General features: G+C 41.1%; 1 protein-coding gene across 1 annotated transcript in view; it reads left to right on the top strand.

Annotated features, from left to right (window-relative positions):
* Positions 1-4,392: 4,392 nt before the first annotated feature.
* The window catches only part of T265_03907 (hypothetical protein), a gene marked incomplete at both ends in the record, with an annotated part of 78,083 nt that continues 60,424 nt past the window's right edge, over positions 4,393-22,051 (top strand). The window contains 7 exons of the mRNA XM_009168508.1: positions 4,393-4,534; positions 9,576-9,737; positions 10,975-11,088; positions 13,092-13,184; positions 14,431-14,598; positions 16,887-16,937; positions 20,341-20,447. Coding sequence (XP_009166772.1) covers positions 4,475-4,534; positions 9,576-9,737; positions 10,975-11,088; positions 13,092-13,184; positions 14,431-14,598; positions 16,887-16,937; positions 20,341-20,447 — 755 coding nt within the window. The remainder of the gene's footprint in view (positions 4,535-9,575; positions 9,738-10,974; positions 11,089-13,091; positions 13,185-14,430; positions 14,599-16,886; positions 16,938-20,340; positions 20,448-22,051) is intronic.

Raw genomic sequence — 22,051 nt, 5'->3', positions numbered from 1 at the left:
TGGTCGTGAATACGACCTGAACACTGCTAAAAAACTGCTCAAGGTTGAGCACGGTTGCAAGTTCGAATCCCCATAATTATCCGATGATCGCGCACAGCCAATGATTCCCGATAAAAGCTATAAACTGTCTCTCGGGCTTTGCACATGAGTCAAATTAGCTCACGGGGCAAAATCTCGACTCAGACTATTTATGTTCGTATAGATATGTTTTCAGGTGTTCTGTGGTCCAACCGCTGCTGACAGCTGAACTTGTATCGAATACACTTACATGTGTAAATGTCCAGCATCCACAAGTTACGCAGCAAAGTAACATTCACCGTGTTGGGTATCTCGCCGACAACAGGTCATGCAAGAATTCTGGTCCCCTGCTGCTGGTTCCTGCACATCTACTTGCTAATTTCTGATTTAAAAACTGAGATTTCCCTTGAGTACAAGACAGAAGCAAGGGAAAACAGTTATGTAATTGATCTGTTGGTTTCAGTTCGCTGCAATGCCAACGATGTCTCGTCGGTGTCCTGTTCACATTGGCTGTCTTTGGCGGCTTGCTGCTTGGCGCCGTCAGTCCCATCGAAATCGCTGATTTGATATTCCACAATGGCAGGTTACGGACTGATGGGGTTGAGAAGACAGTCGGCAAAATCCTTATTTCTAATGTATCTCTCCCTCTTGATTGATTGGGCTTGACCTCCGGTATTTGAAATCTAAAACTTACTGGAACGTTGACTCACCTCTCGATACAGAGTATTGCTGCATAGAGAATATTTCGTATCTCGGGCTGTGCATCATGGATCGTTGGAGGCTTAATCCAACCCCCCAGTATCAGTGCTTCCGCCCAGTGAAAAAAGTTATTGCATTTCAAACGACAAAAACCACGGAATGAAATAAAGTTGTACTAACATTTAAAGAAGGAGTGAGTTCTAGTTTTTGGCCAAAAACTGTCAAAGTGAATCGGAGCTTTTCACCCTCTAGACTGTAGATATTGAGGGCATGAAAGTGACGCAAGCAAATACTGTCTGCCAATGCGCAGCAGTTATACTGTGCGGACCGAATTATCCGAACACTTTAACTTGTCGCCTCTTTGGAGCTGATTAAACGTTCCTAACAGAGAACACGATAGAGAGTACGCATTTTGTCTCTTGGTTAACAGAAACGTTTGTCTGATGCGAAGGTTTATTTCGACAGCAATAAAAGTTTGTCAAATCCGACCTGTGTGGTTTAGTTATACTGACTTCCGCACCTTGTTAAATGGTTGCGGCGCACCGAGGTTCACGGGAAATTCGTTCACTTGCCAAATGCGTTTGCCAAATCCAACCGGTGTGGTTCAGTTATACTGACTTTCGCACCTGGTTAAATGGTTGCGGCGCACCGAGTTTCACGGGAAATTCGTTCACTTGCCAAATGCACCCGTACTTGCATTCGAGAGGTAGAAAAAAATAAGCCTCTTAATATCCATACGCTACGGATCAACCAGCACCGTAATGAATTTATGCTGCGTAGGTGCTTGACGTAACTAAGACACTGACCTTTTTCATGTGCAATAAACGAAGTCTCGGGAATGCTGTATTAAGGCATCATGATAAAGGTCATTGCCTACAACCTCAATTCGCTTGAGGTCCACATAAATAATGGACAAGTGAGAAATTTCGCAGTCGTTTGCATGTTGGCTTGTTGTCTGTTGTGGTTCACTGGTGTGAACAGGCTCGTTCATTCTTGCTTCATTCAACTATTGTCAAAATTTCTCGACAAGAGGATGTGTTGGGTCTTGGGAGGAGTAGTCGAGGGAGAAGGATCGTCTCCTACGTCCTCTCTGTTCACAGGGTTTAATAGTGTGTGACGCAATCTCTCTCTCGCCCTCTGAAATGGATGACAAGATTGATGCGTAGTGATTACAGCTCTAGATTTATGCATATGCAGTTGTATGCTTAATAATTTTTTCGGTTGTAGTGATCATGACGCACTATTTGGCGTTTAGCGCTGGTAGGTCTAAATGAATTAAAAGATGTCCTTTTTTCTCGTAAAGTTGGCATTTATTTTGATAGGTAACAAATGATTTACTTCTCCTTAATTCTATTCTTTCGGAGAATTACTACAAGAGAGTAGATAGAGCACCACTTGGGTCTTGGAATCAGCGTTACTCAGCCATATTGAAACCAGTTTTCCGTGTTTCTTTCTGCTGCCAAAAGAAATGAAACCGCTTGAATGGTTTAATTACACTCAAAAGGAAGTCGTACTTGTTAAATATGTGCGCATATTGCAACAACTAATTCTGAATCTTTTGCGGCATTCAGCGCATGAACTATTTTTCAGTGTTGTTCAACCAAAAATATTAATTCCAGTTAGCAAAAGTATATTTTGTGGTAAAAAGTGCAGGAACACCCACGTTTTTCCCACAACTCCAAGCATAGTGGATCAATCCGAATGGACCTATGTTAGCACGGAAATCGATCCCAAAACATACAAAATTAAAGCTCTGATCCACTGGCGCAGAAACACCTGAAGCCGGATTTCAAACCTACCCTAAGATGCCAGGACTTTAAGTGAAATTATGGCCACATTTTCTTACCGTTTTGCCATAAAACTATCATAGACACCTAACGGATATGCATGTGATTAGACGACCTGCCTTGCAATTCGTATTCAAGAACGACTACCAGCTCTTTTTTTGATGCATAGACTCCTGCATAATGTACACTCGCTATGTTAGTATACCTTGTGACCCAAATCAGTAGATATCAAGCAAGCTCAAGGCCTTCACTAATCGGATGATGATGATATGAAAAGCGTTATCTTGTTTCTGCATCCTGCCCTTCTGTCTCCTCGTGGTAACAGGAACCCTGTCACCAGTGCTAGCTTGTGCACTTTGTGAGCTAACTTGCTAGCTTGAACAAGCACTTCAAGAATGAAATCCGTTGCATCCAAAATGATATTCCTGTAATAGGTTCACACCTGGTTGAACAATCATCATCGTCATCATCATCCTTGACAGAAACACCATATGAAAACACAGGTACTGCACTGTCGTAGGTTCGCTAGAAATGGGGTGGGGAAAGGAAGGCGGACGAACATCTTAGGGAGGCATGATATTATTGTAAGTGTCTAATTTATCATTGTAAGCAAGCTGAGATACGACCAGAGCGTCCAGACCTAGACTATAGGACGATTGGTGTTCTCAGCCAAAGCTTTTGGCTTACCAGCAAGGTAGCGGTGGTTGGTGTCAGAGCAGCCTACGTTTTTAGACAGTAAGTCATTACACATGTTACAACGTTAATCTGGAGGCCCAGAAAAATGTGCTAGTCAGACCTCTATCATTCACCAACATGGCAAGTATAGCTCAAGGGGTTGTCAAGAGGCACAAGCCATCACACCACGGCATGACCCAGTATCTTTGTGATGGTGACTCAATGAGGTGACCACTGGTGATGACGGACCTTCTTTACAGACTGAATTCAAGTTAAATGTGTTCCATAAATGAAACGGCTGAGATCAGTACAAGCAATTTCTCGACTTCTCATTATTCGAAATTCTTACCGCTTTGTGTAAGCTTCTGATGTCCAAACTAGCAACAGACACTATTTGGGTAGGTAAAATCTCACCTGAACTGGAGGTCTTTCTAACTTGCAAAATGCGTGAGTTAGCGGTACTGGCTGGTTGATGATTCATACATGTAAAAACAGCTATACTTACCACTGTCACTTGGTTCTTATTGCTTAACTGCAAATGCTGTTCCGAACGCTTTACTCATTATTAATATGGTAGTATTTGACCCGCCAAGGTAGAGACCTGATTTCTGTCCGGCATTTCTTAGTATTCCGAAGGCGAACAAGATTTCAAAATTGAAACTGTGGTGATTTTGAAATACCAATGTGGAAGCCAAATACAATATTTCCTTCACGCACACAAAGCACATAACGATTCATCAGAATTTCCACTTGAGATCGCCAGAACACCTAATATGCGCTGTTTTTAATTTTGCTGTGACCGTTTTCTCCTCTTTTCCTCTTTTTTGCTTCTGTACCGCACGTGTTCCTTGTGTGATTTTTGATGGGTCCATCATCTGCTTATGGCAAGGTGGTCACATATCAGATGGAGTTTGGTCGTTCAGCTGTAACAAACCTTTGATGTAAAGCTACCGTTTCACTTAAAGGATATACGAGGGTTGAGGAACTATCAGGTTGCCCCAAACTAGACATAAGCAGTTGAGATATCAGGGTTGGGTTCGAACCATGGACTTTGCTCTCAGTAAGTTGGCGTCCTAGTCACATAGTTATATCAGCTCAAAAGTGGAGTTGTGAAAGAAAAAACATGAGTGACCTTGTACTTTGATCACGTGTTGTTCCAGTTGTGCACTCCACCATCAGAGTTCCACTGATCGGATTTTCTGCGACATTTGAAATGAAAACACTTGCTTTTGAGAATTCCAAATTAATGTCGCGGTTTCTTCTTTTTCCCTTTTTAGAACAAACGTTATCACATAATGAAAGAACTGATTAAAGTTGAGAAGGAATACGTTGGGTCACTGGCAACATTGGTTAATGTAAGTGTTCCGGGTCTGTTTTTGGTTCTGCATTACCGTAGTCCTTCCTGCCCATACACTGAATGCCACATAAGAATTTGTTCAGCATGTATTGCTTTGGTAAACGGCGCTAGTATAGTAGATGGCAAGGGGTTGAATATATCTGAGCGTAGCTCATATGTTTTGTAGTCGATGTCAACACTGAAACACTCAGCATTCTACACACAGATATGACTAGTCAGGTTTATGCTTAATCATGTTTTGTGTGGAGGTTGGAGAGCTCCAATCGCTTGTTTTATTGTGTTTCCCTGTTAGTCAGTCCTCTGCAGAAGCAAGATAGTTATTGACTGTCGGTTCTGTTGGCACATGCTGGTTCAGAATGAACAGTTAGATTTTTTGCCTAGCAGCGTTCCGCTAATTGAGGTATTTCTGGCTTGAGCAAATGAACCATGTGATTGTAATAGGGTGCGAGTTTATAGAGCAGAGCGACAGCCTATTATACAAAGGTTTGATTCGGTTTCTATTGGGCGATTTGTACGCGTAGTAGTGTCTGGTAGTTTATCCTGGCTTCCCAACCCCTTCCCACAGAGTATTTGTGAGCACAATGATATTGATAATTCACTTGGACTCTACTCTGTTGCACAGAATGCCTTTTTCTACTGTTGTCCTACATTGAACTGTGATAGGATCGTTTGTGCCTTCTTAGAAGTATCGTTCCTATACGATGTCAGTCCAGTCGTTCGCATACTTTGTACGTTTTTAAATAGTCTTGTATTTTTTCACTTCGCAATTTTTTTATGAAAGAAGTGAGGTACCGTCCGAGTCTGTGGTAGGCTGTGATTGTGTCCATCCCCATCGTCCGGGGAAACCTTACTTGATTCGTTTATCGACGACTTTCCACTGTTTCTTTCGTACTAGTAAGATCACAAGCCGGTTTCCGGCATACCAAAACGTTGTCGATCGTTGAACTCGATAAGATAATCTAGGAATTCAACTATGCGTCTGCCAGGCTCTTGTTTAAATTGCACATGGTGATGGAGAAAGTAGCATATCAACAAAGTCTTCTACACATGATCACATACGTACGTACCTCCACCGGGCATGTGTTGGACATTCAGATAATTCTTTAACCTGCGGATCCCGGAAGAATACTCCTATGCACATGCAGGATCTTCATTCTTCACCCAAGCCACGTGCAGAGTAGCTCATAGAATATTGAATGCTTCAGTTTTGACAACGATGAGCACATCATGTCTTGTTTTCGTGGTTTCAATTAGTTCATTCCTGATGAAGCTTACCCGAGGTGACCGAAAATCTGTGCAATAGAAACTCTGTTCAAAAACCCTGCCCAATCCTGAGCACTGTACCGCCACACACAACACTGAAGCTGTTTGACTACAGTCTTGTTGAATTCATTACAGATGTTTGAACTAGTTCACGTGTGAAGCTCTTGAAAAGGGAATGACCACGATACACTAGGAACCCCGGAAAATCCCAAGTCATATTATAAACGTTGAATTAGCATACGGTATACCACAGCGTTTCCGCGTTCCTTAAAATCCTCCTTGTTTGTGTGGACATTATCAAAGTTGTCCATCCGACGTCGAACACATTTTACCGGTGGACAAACAGTCAGTCTCCCGACTTTTGCAACGGTCTGGAATTCGGATAGTTCTGGTTGCTCGCCGAGCTTAAAAAATGATCTACAAACCTTTCGTCACCATTCAGTGCACTGTTTGATGAACTTTTCCTTTTATGCTCGCGCTTATATAGTTAGTACACGAGAATGAAATAATTACCTAGGAATGCCCTGATAACGAACGATTACGGAACGCTTGTAAGACATTTGCGAAGCTCATAGAACAAGTCACCAACTTGTATGTTGATCAGCTGTAGTCTGACCACATGTGTCTGTCTTACGGCAGACTTCGTGGTGGCTGCTTTCGACTGTTGAGGTCTTCCACTAACCAGGTGAAGAATTAGAGTAATCCCCCCCTTAATTTTTCGAGCGAGATTATCTATTTTCATCAGCTGAAATGCAACAGCCAAATAAAATATAGTGCAAACACTTCCACACAGACCCTTTTGATGGCCTGGAAGACGTACAGCTTTGCATCACCAAGCTTTGGGCTGAAGGTGCGTTGTTTCTATCCAGGTTGCCCAAGATATTCCTATTAAAATTTCCATGTAGCAACAACTGGCGCTAACAATCCCAAGATGCGTGAAACGTTTATAACTTCATAATGCACAAGCGGTCATATTTTTGTGTGACTTTAACTGTTTGGTTGATATACCCAATATCTGAGTTTAATATTAGTGGAATGTAGACAACCGTACTTGATTCCGTCTGATTCGGAGGTACCAACTGCCTGGTTGGTGATTCAGATAAGACCTCAGTGAACATGTGCACGTACTAGGTAGATTAAAAATCGTCAACATTCGCTGGTAAACCAGGCGGCGATATCCCATTTTCCGATTTTCTGATTTAATTTCTCTGATTTAAGCACCCTACTGATGTTGTTCATTCTTACTGTGCGCAAACCCACGTGACCACTAGTTGAAAGTCACGGATTTACTTCTAAAGTCACATGCAATCCGTTCGCCGTTCGTCTGCTGCCAAGTCCAAACAGTATATAACAGTAAAGACAAGAATCGATTGAACTTCCTATGTAAACAATACAGACATTTTTTGACCATCGAAATGGATTAGCGAGACGATAACTTCGTGGGTTCACCTGTAATCGCAAATATTCTCGACTTAGGGGAGTATCATACTGAGAAACAGGCCGCCAATCAGCAAATGGTAAGCTCAAAATGAGTCGGAAGTAACCGTGAATTATTGAATTTCGCGTCCAATGTTGCACAGCCGTCAGATTTCTAGTTAAAGATTGCTGAACATCAGTCCATATTTCGTGAATCGATTTGCTGAGAATATGAAGAGATTTTACAATTCTCAGTGGAGATTTTTTGCACGTAAAGGCAATCTGTAGGGAACAGCGGAGAAGCACTAGGCATATGTTTAATTCCGCACATTTCACGAATCTCAAGGATGCTCCACACCCACGACTTTCCCGGTATTAGTTGAAGACCGAACTGTTCAGCCACGAGCAGCTGATCAGCAGTGTAATTAGCGCGCACTTAGGATATGTGCCATTCATACGTCTTACTGATGAACTCCGATAATGACAAAACACCCATACAGTGGTCTCTGCCTTCCCGTTATAGATTGACTTATCTTACAGACAAAGTCATGATTAAAAACTTCTCAGATTTTCCAATACTATCAACAGCTCGTAAGCGGCTCAGAAGGGAGAAAAATTCACGGGACGAGGTTACCTTCCGTTAGAGAAGCCGCCACTTGAGAAGCCAGTCAGTGCGTGGCCACGTGTTGTGGATCCCTTGTCTGAAGGATAAGTGGCCTTATATCCTCCCCAAGTGTCAATAAATTACGCTTGAGTACAATCGCTTGCGGTCGACAGACTCCGCGCTCAACTAGCAGCCGGGGGTTCGCCAGCTTTAATCACCTTGGAGATTTGTGAGACACGCACCGTAATGTTTCCGAATAAGGACGAAACAGTTGTGTGCAGCTTTCAGCGTAGATTGATTCTACTCACAGGACGCAAACTCTACCGAGGACGTCGGTGCACGTGTCTGATATTTCTATCTTCGGTAATAAGGATTGGTTTTGTGTGGAATCACACTTAGTATTGGTGAGGTGGCAAAATTCAGCTAACGACTACGGAACAAGCAAGTAAGGCGGATTCTGGTGTCTGTGCTCAACGATAACGCCAGGTCTCCAAACTGACATGGCACGATAATCGTGTTTTCGCAACAATCTTTACATCATATTTTGTACTGTTGCTTATGTTCAAACTGATCTTTCTATCAATTTTGAAAACTTGAGCCAACCAAAAAAACAGCACTGTTATCATCAATTTGCCTCTTGTAAAACGAAAATTTTGTCCATCATCTAAAGCTCAGTAGGGCAGATGTGTTTTCATATTACCTCTCGTGTGTAAGTTATCATTTTTTGGTTAGTCATATTCCTCTGAAACAAAGAAAGATAACATAAGGAACACATTTTAAATGTCTAATTGCATTCCAAGCGCATAGTTTTGGAATTTTGATTTTTTTGGTGAGAATTGCCTATTGGCTATGACAGACAATCTAACTGTTTCACATTTTCCAGCTGTCCAGTTCAAGAATCACACATTCTAATTAAGATTACCCGATTTCGACAACTATGAGATTCTATCCCAAGTTTCATCCAGTGAGTACTTTCGCGTCCTTGTGAGGAACTAAGTGTCCTTGATCCGATCATGTCATAATGACATCAGGATGAAATCCAGAATCAGGAACATTGGCTAGACTGTTGGTTAGTTGTTACAACTAATCTGACTGTCGTTTGCTTCTTCTGTTAGGATGAAGTCTTAAAAGATCTAAAGAACTGCCAACGGACCTCCGAGACTTTGGTTTTAACTCTGGAGCTATAACCAGCTAAACTAGAAGGCTGTCAAAAAAGCAAAATATTACCAAGGTGCTTTCTTGTAGGCTGACCATTGACGGGAATTACCCAGTGTCATCAACACAGAATAACACTGTGCCTTCTCAAGAAGAAAGATACAGCATGTGGTGAACGAGTGGACAGCATTTGTTTATTTCCATTTCGGACAGTAGTGGTTTTGCTTTCCCATATTCTGAGGTGACCTTTCGCAACAGTGTGCTATACGAAACTATTAATTGGCTTGCTAGTTTCCACTAATGCGGGCACTTCATAACTGACCTCAGACTTATATTTGCCGACACCAGTACAACGAATTTGTACCCATTGGAGACTGCTTATAATATCAGGAGAAATGAATAATAAAGTGGCAAAGTAAACGAGCTATTTTTAGAACTTATCAACCGCTGAAAAGATCACACAGAATTTGCACCAGAGCGACATTCATCAGTTAGATATGAAACTTTGCGTTGTCCGGTAAGAAAACGCAAACTACCAGGAGGCTAAACCTACATTTATTCAAGCCTAAATTATCTTTTTTTTTAAATGTTTTTTCCCAAGTGTTACATGATTCCGCTGAAGCAAGAGAAAATACTGGACGACCAACAAGTGGATACGATATTCTACAAAGTCAATGAATTGCTCAATTTTCACATGAGTTTTCTAAACACATTACAAATGTGGGAGATTACCAATACGGTTGGTGACAAGCTGCTCGACATGGTAAGTCTGTTGTGACGTTTTCCGTATCACTCATATCCGTCCTAAGAACACACAGATAATGTGGTTGCAAGGTGTCTGTCTTAATTTGAATTTGTCTGAAGACTGTACCGATATATCCCTTACAATGCTGAGTATCGATTCAGGATTACCTTGACAGACCGGATACATCAGGGCCCACAAAAGTTCTTGCAACTAATCGGGTAGGGGAGACTTACATCACTGTCCATTTTATCGGTCTTGGTGAAAATTACAGCTAAAAGAACTGGTGCAGTTGAGTGAACTTTATCGATACGGAGCACTAATCTTTAGTCGTGGCAGCTGATGATCTTCTTTGAAAGGTCATTTAATCATTACTAATATGTCTTACTCGCTGAAAGTTTATACAACTAAGATCGACATTTTAGCAAACGCATTTACGTCAGCGTTAAAGAGTAGAAGGATCTCATAAACAATAGCAACGTTAGCTTGGGAACAAGAGAATCAAAGTGGTCCAGGATGCAGACCTTCTTGTTACACTAACTGAATGCTCTAGCGGAAAGAGGGAGGGTAAACAACCCTTCTCTATGCGAGACCTGCAGAACATTCTTACGAGAAATTCCTATTTTCCGATTATGGCTGTAACCAACCAGAAATTTTAATCACTATGAATGTTACGAAAGGGATGTAGTCAGTTTTTTCTCTTTTTACTGTGTGGCATGTTATATATATACATATATATGCGATCAAATACTCAGGTGCTGTCTCAAAACTTATGTCGGCCATCTCACCCTTTTAAGCTCGGACGACCGTATAGACTATTCAGGTACCTATTCACATTCAGTCACTTCATTGTAGGATTTATGTGGCACATACCACAAATGTTTTCAATGATTCTGCTCTTCTTCGTAAAAGTTATAGCCAGGAAGAAATAACAGTAGTTTTTTATGGTCAGTTGCTTTGACATGTACGCTACACTTGTCGAAATAGAAAAGTCACATAGGAGTATTTTCGGATCCATTCAATGGGTCATTTGAAACTCCTTCAGTGGACCAGCCGTTTGATAGGCAAAGAAGATGTCGACAACGGACTATCTCCAACGCATCGGGCGCTTATATTTTCGGGAGAATTACTTGATTCTTATGACTGTTCTGCCGAATTCGAGCACCGAGAATTTTATAGTTGTCAGTTCTATCGAACCGAAATGTGCAAGATTTGTATATGAATACGTAAACACTGGTCTTTTGTCTACCTTTTACAGTTCTCGCGTGAAGCAGTGACCTCTTGCTATTGTTCGTTTGTGGAGCACTTTCCGAATGCAGAGAAGACTGTTGAGTCCTGCTGGAATATCAGAGCCTTTCAGAAGTTCTGTGAGGTGAGTTTCGGTTGTCTGTCGTACGTCTAAGCCTTGTAAATCGTTCTGTGATTTCCCTTACTTGTTTCAAATACCCTTCCCATAAACGGAGAGCAATTTAGAAGGAACATCACTCAAGAGACGGCGTGAATTTTTATTGTGAAAATCTGGCTTATTCTGCAACTGAGTAGCCCGATATTAGGGTCGGAATTTTCACTTAAACAGTGGTTCACCGCTAGCCTCTGAATTATGTTGAACGACAGCGCTAACTTCAAAAATTATAAATTTTGTTGTTACGAAATTCCTGTATCCTGTGTTGCCCATTCCAACGACTGTTTTTTCATGAAGACGTCAAGTTAGTTTTATCTGCTTTTGATGCCTGTTGATGAGGTCACGGCTCACCTGATTGCTTACTGGATTAAGCCGAATCGAGTGAACTTGCGGAAGTTGACTTTGTGACACAGTTAACACAGGTTAACAACATTCGAACAAACGGCTTTTTGGTGACTCACTTTTGTTACTTAGTGAACGCGAATTTTATTCCATAGAGACGAAATGCAATAAAACCGGAGTTTTGAAATGTATTCCATATTCACCGGGATTTGCAACGATACGGTCAGCCTGTACTTGAGATTTTCAAGACTGAAAAAGGAGGTAGCGACCATATACGAAATTGCTAATTCCACATTAGTAAGAGAGGATGTACTGGATGGTAATATAAGGTTATTTCGTAAGGCTAGCCATTTATTGGTGTATTGAGTGAACACGGCAATGAGCTGATTAAATCGGGAAGGGCAGTGGCGTGGATTTAGAAAGTTCTCATGTAATAAAAAAGAACCATCCAAAAGGCCGGACTAAATCTTTGTGGGAAGCCAGATTTTTAAAATACGTCCTTCGCATCGTTTCCCCTTATCCCAACTATTCTATGTTGGGTAAAATATATTTCACGTGAAGTCCTTAGGGAAAGTAGATGTCATGTTAAATTTGGCCGGCAAAGTTCTCTCACGGCTGCTTTGGTACCAAACTCTCCGTTAGACCTCTGATACTGGTTCTAACCCTTTCATTGGAGAACACTTCTCTTGATATAAGTAGCAAAAATCTGACATGAGTATTCTTAAATGTGTTCAGACCAGCTGAGATACGGATACACTTTGCTGGACTCTAAAAGTTACGGGCAAACGAAGCTTTGAGAAGCTTTTTGACACTCAACTTCTTTTTAGATACGGAGTTTTTTATTCATTCGTTCAGGTAACACTAACCATTCGAAGAGTTGATGAAAATTTCTATTTAGTTGTAGGATTTTTAGAATTTACACACTCACATAACTTTTGTTTAAGCTATCCATTTGTCTCACTGGAGCCACAACAAAAGGGAAAAGCGTTGGGCTTCAGTTTCACCCATCAATGGTGCATGAGAGTGCGTGCATATCACATCTCCGGGGTTCCAAAATTTGGTACGGCCGAGGAAATACTCTGAGTCCAATGCCCTCTATGTGTGGTGTAGGGACGTCAAAATAGTGGTTGGGGCGACCCACTTCGCGTACAGGATTCTGCTATATCGTCAGTCTGTTACTCTTTACCACCCCGATTAAGAGTTTCCTTGAATCCATATAAGCCAAGAGCCTACATTCATAGTTATCAAATATGGACAGAACGGGATGACTCACATCCTTAAATGAGCTAACGTGCTCAAATGGGTAAAACGTTCAATTCTTTTCAAGAAACTGAATTGTTCTGAGGAGTGGTACGTCTGTCAACCACAAAAGTGACACGAGATGCCTATTATCCTACTGCATATTATTGCAAATTTTAAGTTCTCATACGGGGGCAGGGTTTCTTGACCCCTTTCAAGTCCAGCTATGTGGACCAATGCAGATGCAGCGTTGGAGTGATGTACTTTTATCCACATACTCGCCTGGTTATGCCTGCAGACTCAAGGAAAATCACAGCTTTCACTCACGAAGAAAACAAAATTTCAGTCAATCGTCTGAATAAATTTACTCTTTTATTTTCTCTGTATTTTAGCAAAAACTACGGACCTTACGAAGCAAATTGCCACTAAAAGCTCTACTAGTTCAACCGGTTCAGCGTATTCCCAGATACGAGCTTTTGGTTCGGGTGAGTGAAATTTTGAAAACTATCAAGTATTTTGGTTGGTCGATTGATTAATCAACATTATCAGTTACATTGTGATAGGAGACATTAGTGTTCGCTGCTTTCTTGACTTGAGCACGGTTTTTAGCTTGTTACATCAAACAGATCTTTGTGAGGGATAACAATAAGGCAATAATCGATTAGAGTTTTACTCTTGTGTTAGCCAATTCTCTTAGATCACTAGTGACTATTGTGAGGATTAATCCGTTATGTTCGTAGTCGAAACAAACTGAGTTGATTTTAGGCTTGTGAGACGGTAGGATCATAGTTGGAGTGCGCGCGACATTCATTTTTGAAACGATTGTTCATTTTTCTAACGCCCATAAAGTAGATCTGAATACCAAACGGCACTTTTATTTACACCTTGCACCGTTTAAATCTACAACTAGATCTTAAGCGAGTGAACCACCATTCTACGTACTGAGTGGTTGAAAGAAGATAGTTACCATATAAGGAAACAACAGACGTCCGAGATACTGGACATAGTATTTGACATTTGACGTAGACGCAGAATTAATCGTCGGATGCTGCTTTGTTGCCAGGCCATTTTGCACTCTAATGTCTAGGGCAAGAAAACAAAGTTCACTTTAGGTTTGCCTAATTAGGCTAGAAAAATTTTGACAGGTCCAACATTTCCGACAATTTAACTAAAGCTTGAATCGATAATTTTGTTTCTTTAAGTAAGTAGGTTCTCCTAAAATTGTGCTCCACTCTCGAGAAATATCGTCCGGTGTACAGCAGCTCGCCCTCTCTCTTATCATGTCGGAGTCCAAAAACCCAGTCGCCTTATAGTTGCCTCTGTACCGTGCTCTTTTACACTGACCATAACAGTGACCGCTTTTAAAAGGTCGCCAAATTTCTTTTGTGATACAGGGATGTACTAAATCCCGGCCCTCTGTTCACTTTTCCTTGACTTCTCTAAGGGTTCGTTACCAAACTTTGTGGAAGGATTTAGAATGAGTAAAGCAAGTTTTCAGGTCTTCAGTCAGAGCAGAGAATAGGCTCCTTTGAAGAAACCACTCATCAGAATACAATGTCAACGAATTGGATCATATTTTTATACAATGGAATACCTTATAATTTTTATTAATAATTGCAGCGCCTAAACGAAGTCTGCCCTATCTTTGACTGGGATAACACTTTGCATTTCTCTTATTCAGGACTCAAAGTCTATAATGAGTAAGGACCTGTTTGCTTTTCCATTTTCTAGCGGTTGATCGAATACACACCTAAAGAGTACTCAGACAACGCGCTGCTAAAAGAAGCTGAAATCGCTATCCACCAACTAGCTGTTCGCGTGAATACCGTTCAAGCAGATGGTCAAGATGAATGTCTTGTGGATGGACTGAAGTTGTTGGAACAACTCCTTGCCCCTGCCGTAAGTCGCGAACTTCTCTCAAACGACATTTTCTCTTTCCTCCTTTTCCCACTGTCATTAGTGTGGTCATTTTACAAGCATATTTGAATCGCACAACATTCCACTGCATAGCTTGTCACAATTTAAGAAGAACCCACTACAAATTTTGACGATAACCTTTAAACTGTAAGATAATCTTTTCCGAAACAGAGGATACACAACCCAACTTGGTCTCACATCTCACTCGTTTTTGGACAGTGGGCCACCATGTGACTTCGGAATGTGCCACGGTTGCACGGTCTTCATTCAACTGTCAACTTGCAATCTGTTTTTGCCCTTAGCCTTCTACACGCACACATGTAAAACGGGTGTTTACGGATATGTGGATAGTACCCAACCCCCTTTCACCCGAGGAACGAGGCGAGAATGGTGGAGGAAAAATGTGGAAATTCACAGGAGTTTGAGCGCAATCCAATTAAATCGTCCTACTGATACTCATTAGTCTGCCAGCAGTGTAAAGTCAGACAGCAACGAGTTGCTTGTCAAATTATGGGAAATGATTTTTTTTCTAACGTTCACCCGTCCATTCTCTGGAGGAAGCATTCTCGTTGTGTGATGCTTCTCGTCGGATAGTCAGCAGAAAAGGTGTTGTAGACTTCACGCGAAGTGCAGGATTAGCTCGAGCTTGCCCACCAGCCTAAACGAATATGAAGCGCAGCATGAAAAGTTCGAGGTATGTAGTAGACTGTTAACCGAAACAAATTAGTGTGAGTGACACAACTATGGCGCACTGCAGTCAACGATACAGTAATTTCATAGAATGGCTTTGACTGGACCATTTGTTGTTGTGACCGACAGCTATTGCCACTTACTTTGACATCACGGAACTACTGACCGCAGGTGTGAGAATTTTGTTCCGCTTTAGAGCAACTGTCGACGGTCGGATAAGGAATAACTGTCAAACCCAAGAAAACATCATATACCCAAGGACTGGTCATGAAAGAACTGTGGAACACTTCACACTCAACGATATTAGTAGTTCAGCACCGATCGTTTACTCAATTTGATTTGTCTTGCAATGGTTAGCATGTATCTCTTCGAAAAATTCAGGAATTCAGCTAACTGGACAGATAAACTTAGGGCAACCCAGACAATTTTGCATCTTCGACACTGCTCCCACACCCTTATTACAATGATGATCAGTAGGGAGGATGCAGAACTAGCAACTATAGATTAACAGCCACAAATTCGGGAATGATTAGCATACAAACCTAAAACTTTCCTTTCTCAGAGATACGCGTGTAACAGTGATACTACTGATGGGGAGGCATACGAGTAGTATATTTTCTACTTGCAAATTCGCTTTGCGTCTCTTGAAATGAGCGATCAGTTGAGGAATTTGTGCAGTCACTTTGTAGCATTTAGTTGGATTTGAGCAATGAATGATTTGAGTCAATGAATATCCAGGAATGTTCAAGAAGACGCGTTCAGGGAAAGATGGATGTTCAGTTTTGTAAATAAGTTGCAAATGAGAGTTTAGCTTCCCTTTCCGATAGTCTGTAAATGATCATTTGGCATTTTCTAATAAATAACTAGGCAGCAGAGGCCTTCTTTCTTCTACGCGTATTGGCATCCAGGTCACCGGACAAACGAATATCCCGAAGATCTGAAACTTTGGGACAATTTTGACCGGAACTTTAGCGCATTCTTATGCGACAATAGGGATTCTGTATTTTAGCAGAACGTATAAAGTCAGCGTACACCTTTAACTATGTAACAATATACAGATATTTCCTGTAAATTTGAAATGAAAAACTTTATCAAAGGCAGTCGGAACGTCGGACCACAACATTGTTCCCACTACTCTGTGGTTTGACTTTATAATTTCTACAAAATATGTGGAGAATTCGGAACCTGACACCTTCACAGTAGTAACGAGTAGACGATTCTGAGGTGAAAATATCTAAACGAGATTTGACCACACGAAATGCCAGTCGAGACTAGGTCATTCTTTTTAGGGAATATCTGGCACAAAGTCCTGTCATGGAGAAAACTGTTAATGGGCCACTCATAGCCTTTCCCACGTTAGATTACCACACCAAAAAAATAGACTTCTATCTTTCGGACTGAGTATGGTGTTTCGTAACAACTGCTGCTCCTAAACCTTCCGGTGTGAGTTGACTTTGCCTGGTAAATGGACATCTACAACCGAACTTTTTTTCCTACCCATTCGTATTATTCATTGATTTTAGATTCATTCGAAATCCAAAAGTTGATAGTTAACGTGGATCTGTTTGTCTACATTTCAGACCTTGACTCCAAGTCGCACCTACATCCGACATGATATCATCTCGCTCGAAGTGAGTTACTTCAGATTCTCTTTTCATTATATGCCTCATTTGATATGTCGCTGATTTTGTAGAAAAGAATTGAAAACAAATAATAAGTGATTATTCTTCCTCGGCTTTCAGGACGCGAGATTAGCAAGCAGTGTTAGTGAAGGAACCTGTATCCGCTTGAATTATCAAAAACTGTGAAATCAATACAAACGTTAATTATTCATCGATAAATGGACCAAAAACTCTGCGGCGCTGGAGCCCGTGCGGCAATCATGAGAACTTCCTCTTAGGTCACGTGCATCTTTCTCTACGAAGAAACCACCTAAAATCTTTGTTACTTTCAGGCTACTTGACATGGATATGTTGCCCCACCACCATAAACTTCCAGGCCTAAGCTTAGAAATCACAAGCCAACGCTTATACTGTGATCAGTTACGATAACTAGTGAGGATGAAGCATGTTGATATAAAGGAAGTAGGTTAGTTTGACAAGAAAATGCTTCAGCACTGCTTCTTGGAAAGCAACTTCACCATTGACAAAAAGAACTTGAGGTCACGGAGATCCGAAACTGTTTACTTTGAAGTCCTAAACACTTCTTAGATTCCCACTGTCTTAGGTCTTTCGACAGCAGAACTCCGTGAGCCGCCAATAAGCATTTTGAAAAGTTCTTTGCTCACTACCACTATTTTATTTTCAAAATTTTCTCAATATATAACGATGCCACAGGGTGCTGAAAAATCCGTATATAAGAATTTTTTGCAAGAATGGTCCCGACGGTTGGTACCACGGTCGAGTGAACATCAAACATCGAGAGAACTACACAGGCTGCCGAGACGGGTAGTTTCCTGTCCCATAGGTTCGAATCCATTGTTACACAGAGGACGTTGAATTTGCCTATCCATGTGCTAAAATGTGTTATAGCCTGAAGCACAACTGAGTTATCTAGGTGATCCGTAAAGCCCAAGCCTAATTATGCCAGCAGAGCTGACATCCGTTCACTGGTTCTATGCACACTTCCTATTGTAAATATGTGTAGTTCGATAACCAATCACCCTTAGCTCACACGCAATGTTCAGCGAACACTCTTGATCATCTATACAAATCAAGCCACATTCTGGAAGAATTCATGTGATTCGTAATGCAGATAGTCATCAGTAAAACTAAAAAGGCTGCTTTAGCGCTACAAATTTTCTCCTTTAGAAGAATTTATATGTTTCATGTGAACAGTCATCAGTTTTCAACGGACTATGTTCTCTTCACTAGGACACACCAGTCGAGTGTTTCGTTTGTTTGGTGCCCAGAATTATCAGTTTATTTGTAGGCCAGGTTCCATGGGCCGCTGAGTTATTGATCCAGACGTGTGGCTCCACTACTTCGCTTGCTCGTTTGTTTGTTTGTACAACAGACGTAGTTTCAAAAAACTGTCTGTGTGCCTGTTCGTTGGTGGTAAAGTGTCCCCAAAAAACCTCTGATATTTGTTAACCAGAACATTCCATCCGGTTCGTGTCACTTCTTCAGGATTGATGTAATCCAGCCTTCTATTTTAGTTGAAAACTACATATGATAGATTTTTCAGAGTAGCAGACTGTGCAATATTCATTCAATATGAAGAAAGAGCGCGAATGTCAAATTTTTCTAAGCTATTACGGGTCGTGTTTAATTTCGAGCTTCGTAAACTCTAATCATAATTGTACCAGTATCAAGTTCACCAAGGAGTTATGAAACTGAAAGCAATAAGAGGTACGGACTGCGTCAGCTACGGATAAATAGAGGCACGGTGTTCATTTAGATGACTTTAAATGACTGAGAGTTCTTTCTTACCTAAAGCTGATGTGCTTCGGCTTAGTAGGAACAGAACTGCTTTTGTTAGTCGATTGATTCTCGATTCCTGAGAGCATACGTTGAATATTTTTACTTTTCAGAGAACTTATTCTATTTGAAATATAACAGTAAGCCAGGAAAAACCCTTCATTTGATTTCAGCACAAAACCAATCATGCTGAATGCTCTATTGCGTCGATTTGGCCTTTGATTTGTATTTTTGTAAATCAACTGAACCAGGTTTTGTTACTACCAGGTACTGTTTCATGTAAAGGTCGAAATAGCGAGTTAATCAGCTTCAGTTGCGTGCAGCATACACTCACTATTCCAGTTCTTAAGATATTAAGGAGAATATAAATATGGGAACTTACTGCTTCTCTTGAGAACGACCACCCTTCAGGAGTAGAATTCATCATTCGGACTGAAAGAAATAAAAAATGCTGTGCAGCTCATGAAATACATAATTTAAATACCAAATTGTTCAAAGAAATGCTATCGATACAGCGTTCCGTCAAACTCCAAATATCTTACGAATTCCTCTAAGTTTTCATAGCGGTTAAACTTTGAAACACTTCAGTGCGGCCCGGCAAAGTCACTCGGATGGGACTGCTAAGTAAACCCTGTGACGCGGAGTGTGAAGTTTCACCAAGTGTCAATTTCAGGACGTACTTTTGTTTTAACGCGTTAGCCTTTCTGAGCTAACCACCCTAACCTTTTTAAGACTCTAGAGAACTGAAAACAAGAGTCAATTTGTCTACGTACCCGAAAAAACAGGAAGAGGAATGAAGTTTCTCAGCTGTCCACTGATACATTCAAGAGGGAGCCAGCCAAATACGTTGAATCAACGCTTTATGAACAATCAAGATCTTTCGGACTGACCACATGAAATTCAGATTATGCGAGCTAATCCGTTCATGTACTAGCACTTTGGGTGCACTTAAATCGAACACCTTTAATGTGTTCTCATGAACCAATTAGATACACAAGCAGCCAAATACGCCATGTAAGTAGCACAAAAGTTGGGAAGTGAAGTTTTATGAGAAGGTCTTTCACATCACAGTCACCTGTCGAACGCAAAACTGGGTGTTACAAACACTGTCCTTCGAGTCACCCCTTAATACGGTGTTCACTAAATTTATTTTGCTAAACGTTTGGCTCAAAATAAATGTCACAGAATTTCGAAGTGGATTTGGACGACCCTGGGACCAGAAGCCCACGTCCTGATAAACGTAGTAGGAGTCAGTGTTGTGATGGTTAGGTTCAGAACTCATAGTCATCCTTCTAGTACTCAAGATGACAATAACGGATGTGGTAATTGGTTGATTGGACCGTCACTTACAGCGTCCTCATCCTCACCACCGTCACATTCACTGTCGTAGGCACCATCGTAAACAACATTACGTAAGTAGCAAACAACGAAACGATAGTTAACTTAACTTACTATACGCTTTTTCGCGTAAATACAGAGCAATTGATTAACTTGCATAAAGCACTGGTTTGAATTGACTAACACCATGTAGAGCTTTAGCAAATAGAAAGGGTTTTGGACCTTGATTCCTCCTGATAAACATCATATTATTCCAAACATGTCCTTCTCTTTCTAGGATAGAAAAGACCCCGTGTGCATGTTCACCTTCACCGACCAGATTGTGTTCACCATAGCCAAGCGTCGTGGAAGTCAGCTGATCAAGAAACCGGCTGTTTTACGACTGTGAGTTTATCTACTATCAACACGTTGCCGTACGGGTAAATGTAATGCAGCATATGCAACTGACCACCACAGTTACCGAGTTAGTCAATGATCATGTTCGTTTTAGCATGTCTACCCCTTAAGATCAGGTGACGAATAAGAACATTTATAACCTTTTTTCTTGTGTGGATATCTTGGAGTTGCTTCAAAGTCACTGATACCCGTCGTTATTCCAGTCCCATCTGCGTGTTTACTTCTATCAGCACCAGACTTCTGATCTATAGCGAGGGGGCAGGTTCTGTCACAGAGTGATTTATCTTGCACACAAACCGGGAATCTGATAATCCCTGCCTTGCAACTGGATGAATCATTAGTGGTAGCCGCATTTCCATTATTCCTATCAACGATAATTTACAACATAAAGCGGGGGCTTGGTTTTTCTAAATTTATTGAACTTTACCCAGTTCTATGAGGAAATGATTGGTTAGTCTTCAATCAGAAAATGTTAAGGGCTGGTTGTTAGGAGACCTGTGTGAACGTTGATTGTGCTGACTAATGTTAGTTTGAAAAAAGGGGCAAGATTCGGTAAACATTTCACAAAATTCAACGTAATTTTGTTTAGAAAATAAAAAAAATTAAAAAAACAAAGCTACGTGGCATACCTAAGTTTTAATTGCTGTATACGCTGTCGATTGTAGAACCGTGAAACCGAGAGAAGGTTGAAAGAGATGGTAAACCCAGGATGAGGTACTCACTGGACGTCACACTCAGTCTCTTTTTGTAGTCTTCTTTGATATGATAACCAGAAAGCTGGAAAAATGAGTATCAGATTTAACTGCCTAACTTCTAAAAATAGAGTAAGCCTAATCGCTGTTTGGCTATGTTTCAAAGCAAAGCGTTTGTGACTAAAATCCTGCGGGCTAATGCCGTGAATCCTAACCTTCTCAGTTGACAGCCATAAAAATCAAGATATTGCTAAAGAAAATCAAGCAACGTTGTGTAGAGCAGTCAGAGACTTTGAAAGACTTTTGTTTTAGGGGCTACCGTCTTATGTCTTAGTAGGTCCCATATCCAGGAGATTCCAGAAATGATTTTAACGTCCCAACCTCATTTTATGGTTGCTCGTCATCACTGAGACCAACGGTGACTTCTACTACCTTCAGATATCCCTGCTTGTATGAGATGGCTGTTGCGTCAACCCACTACTTGTTTGGTATTGGTATTGGGACCAACACCTGTCTTAGTTGCCGCTAATTAAACCCCCTGGGTACCGCTATCTTAAAGTCGATTCTTACTTCAAGTTATGCTGCTTTCTTGTCAACCTCCTCTGTGTACAGTGCTCTTACTGTACTACATAGTTGTGGAGCTACACCAAAAGGGTGCTGAATATAGTTAACATTATAGTAGGATTCTAGAAGGGAAAGACTTTACGCTCAGTAATGGTGCAGTTGGGGATTCCCTTCCAGTTGATAAGCCCGGTGACTGTAAACAAAATGAAATGTAACGACTGTATGAAGGTTTGTATAGATCGGAAGCCACGGAATTACACGCCAGAATCAGTGGGTACGAGTGCGTAGCTACGCACTACTACGCTCCACAATAACGCACTGATGATGTCACCTCGA

The sequence above is a fragment of the Opisthorchis viverrini genome, assembly GCF_000715545.1.
Source record: "Opisthorchis viverrini unplaced genomic scaffold opera_v5_58, whole genome shotgun sequence".
In the NCBI taxonomy this organism is placed as follows: domain Eukaryota; kingdom Metazoa; phylum Platyhelminthes; class Trematoda; order Opisthorchiida; family Opisthorchiidae; genus Opisthorchis; species Opisthorchis viverrini.
Note: the sequence above shows the minus strand (reverse complement) of the source record. Positions and strands in the feature narration are given on the sequence as shown.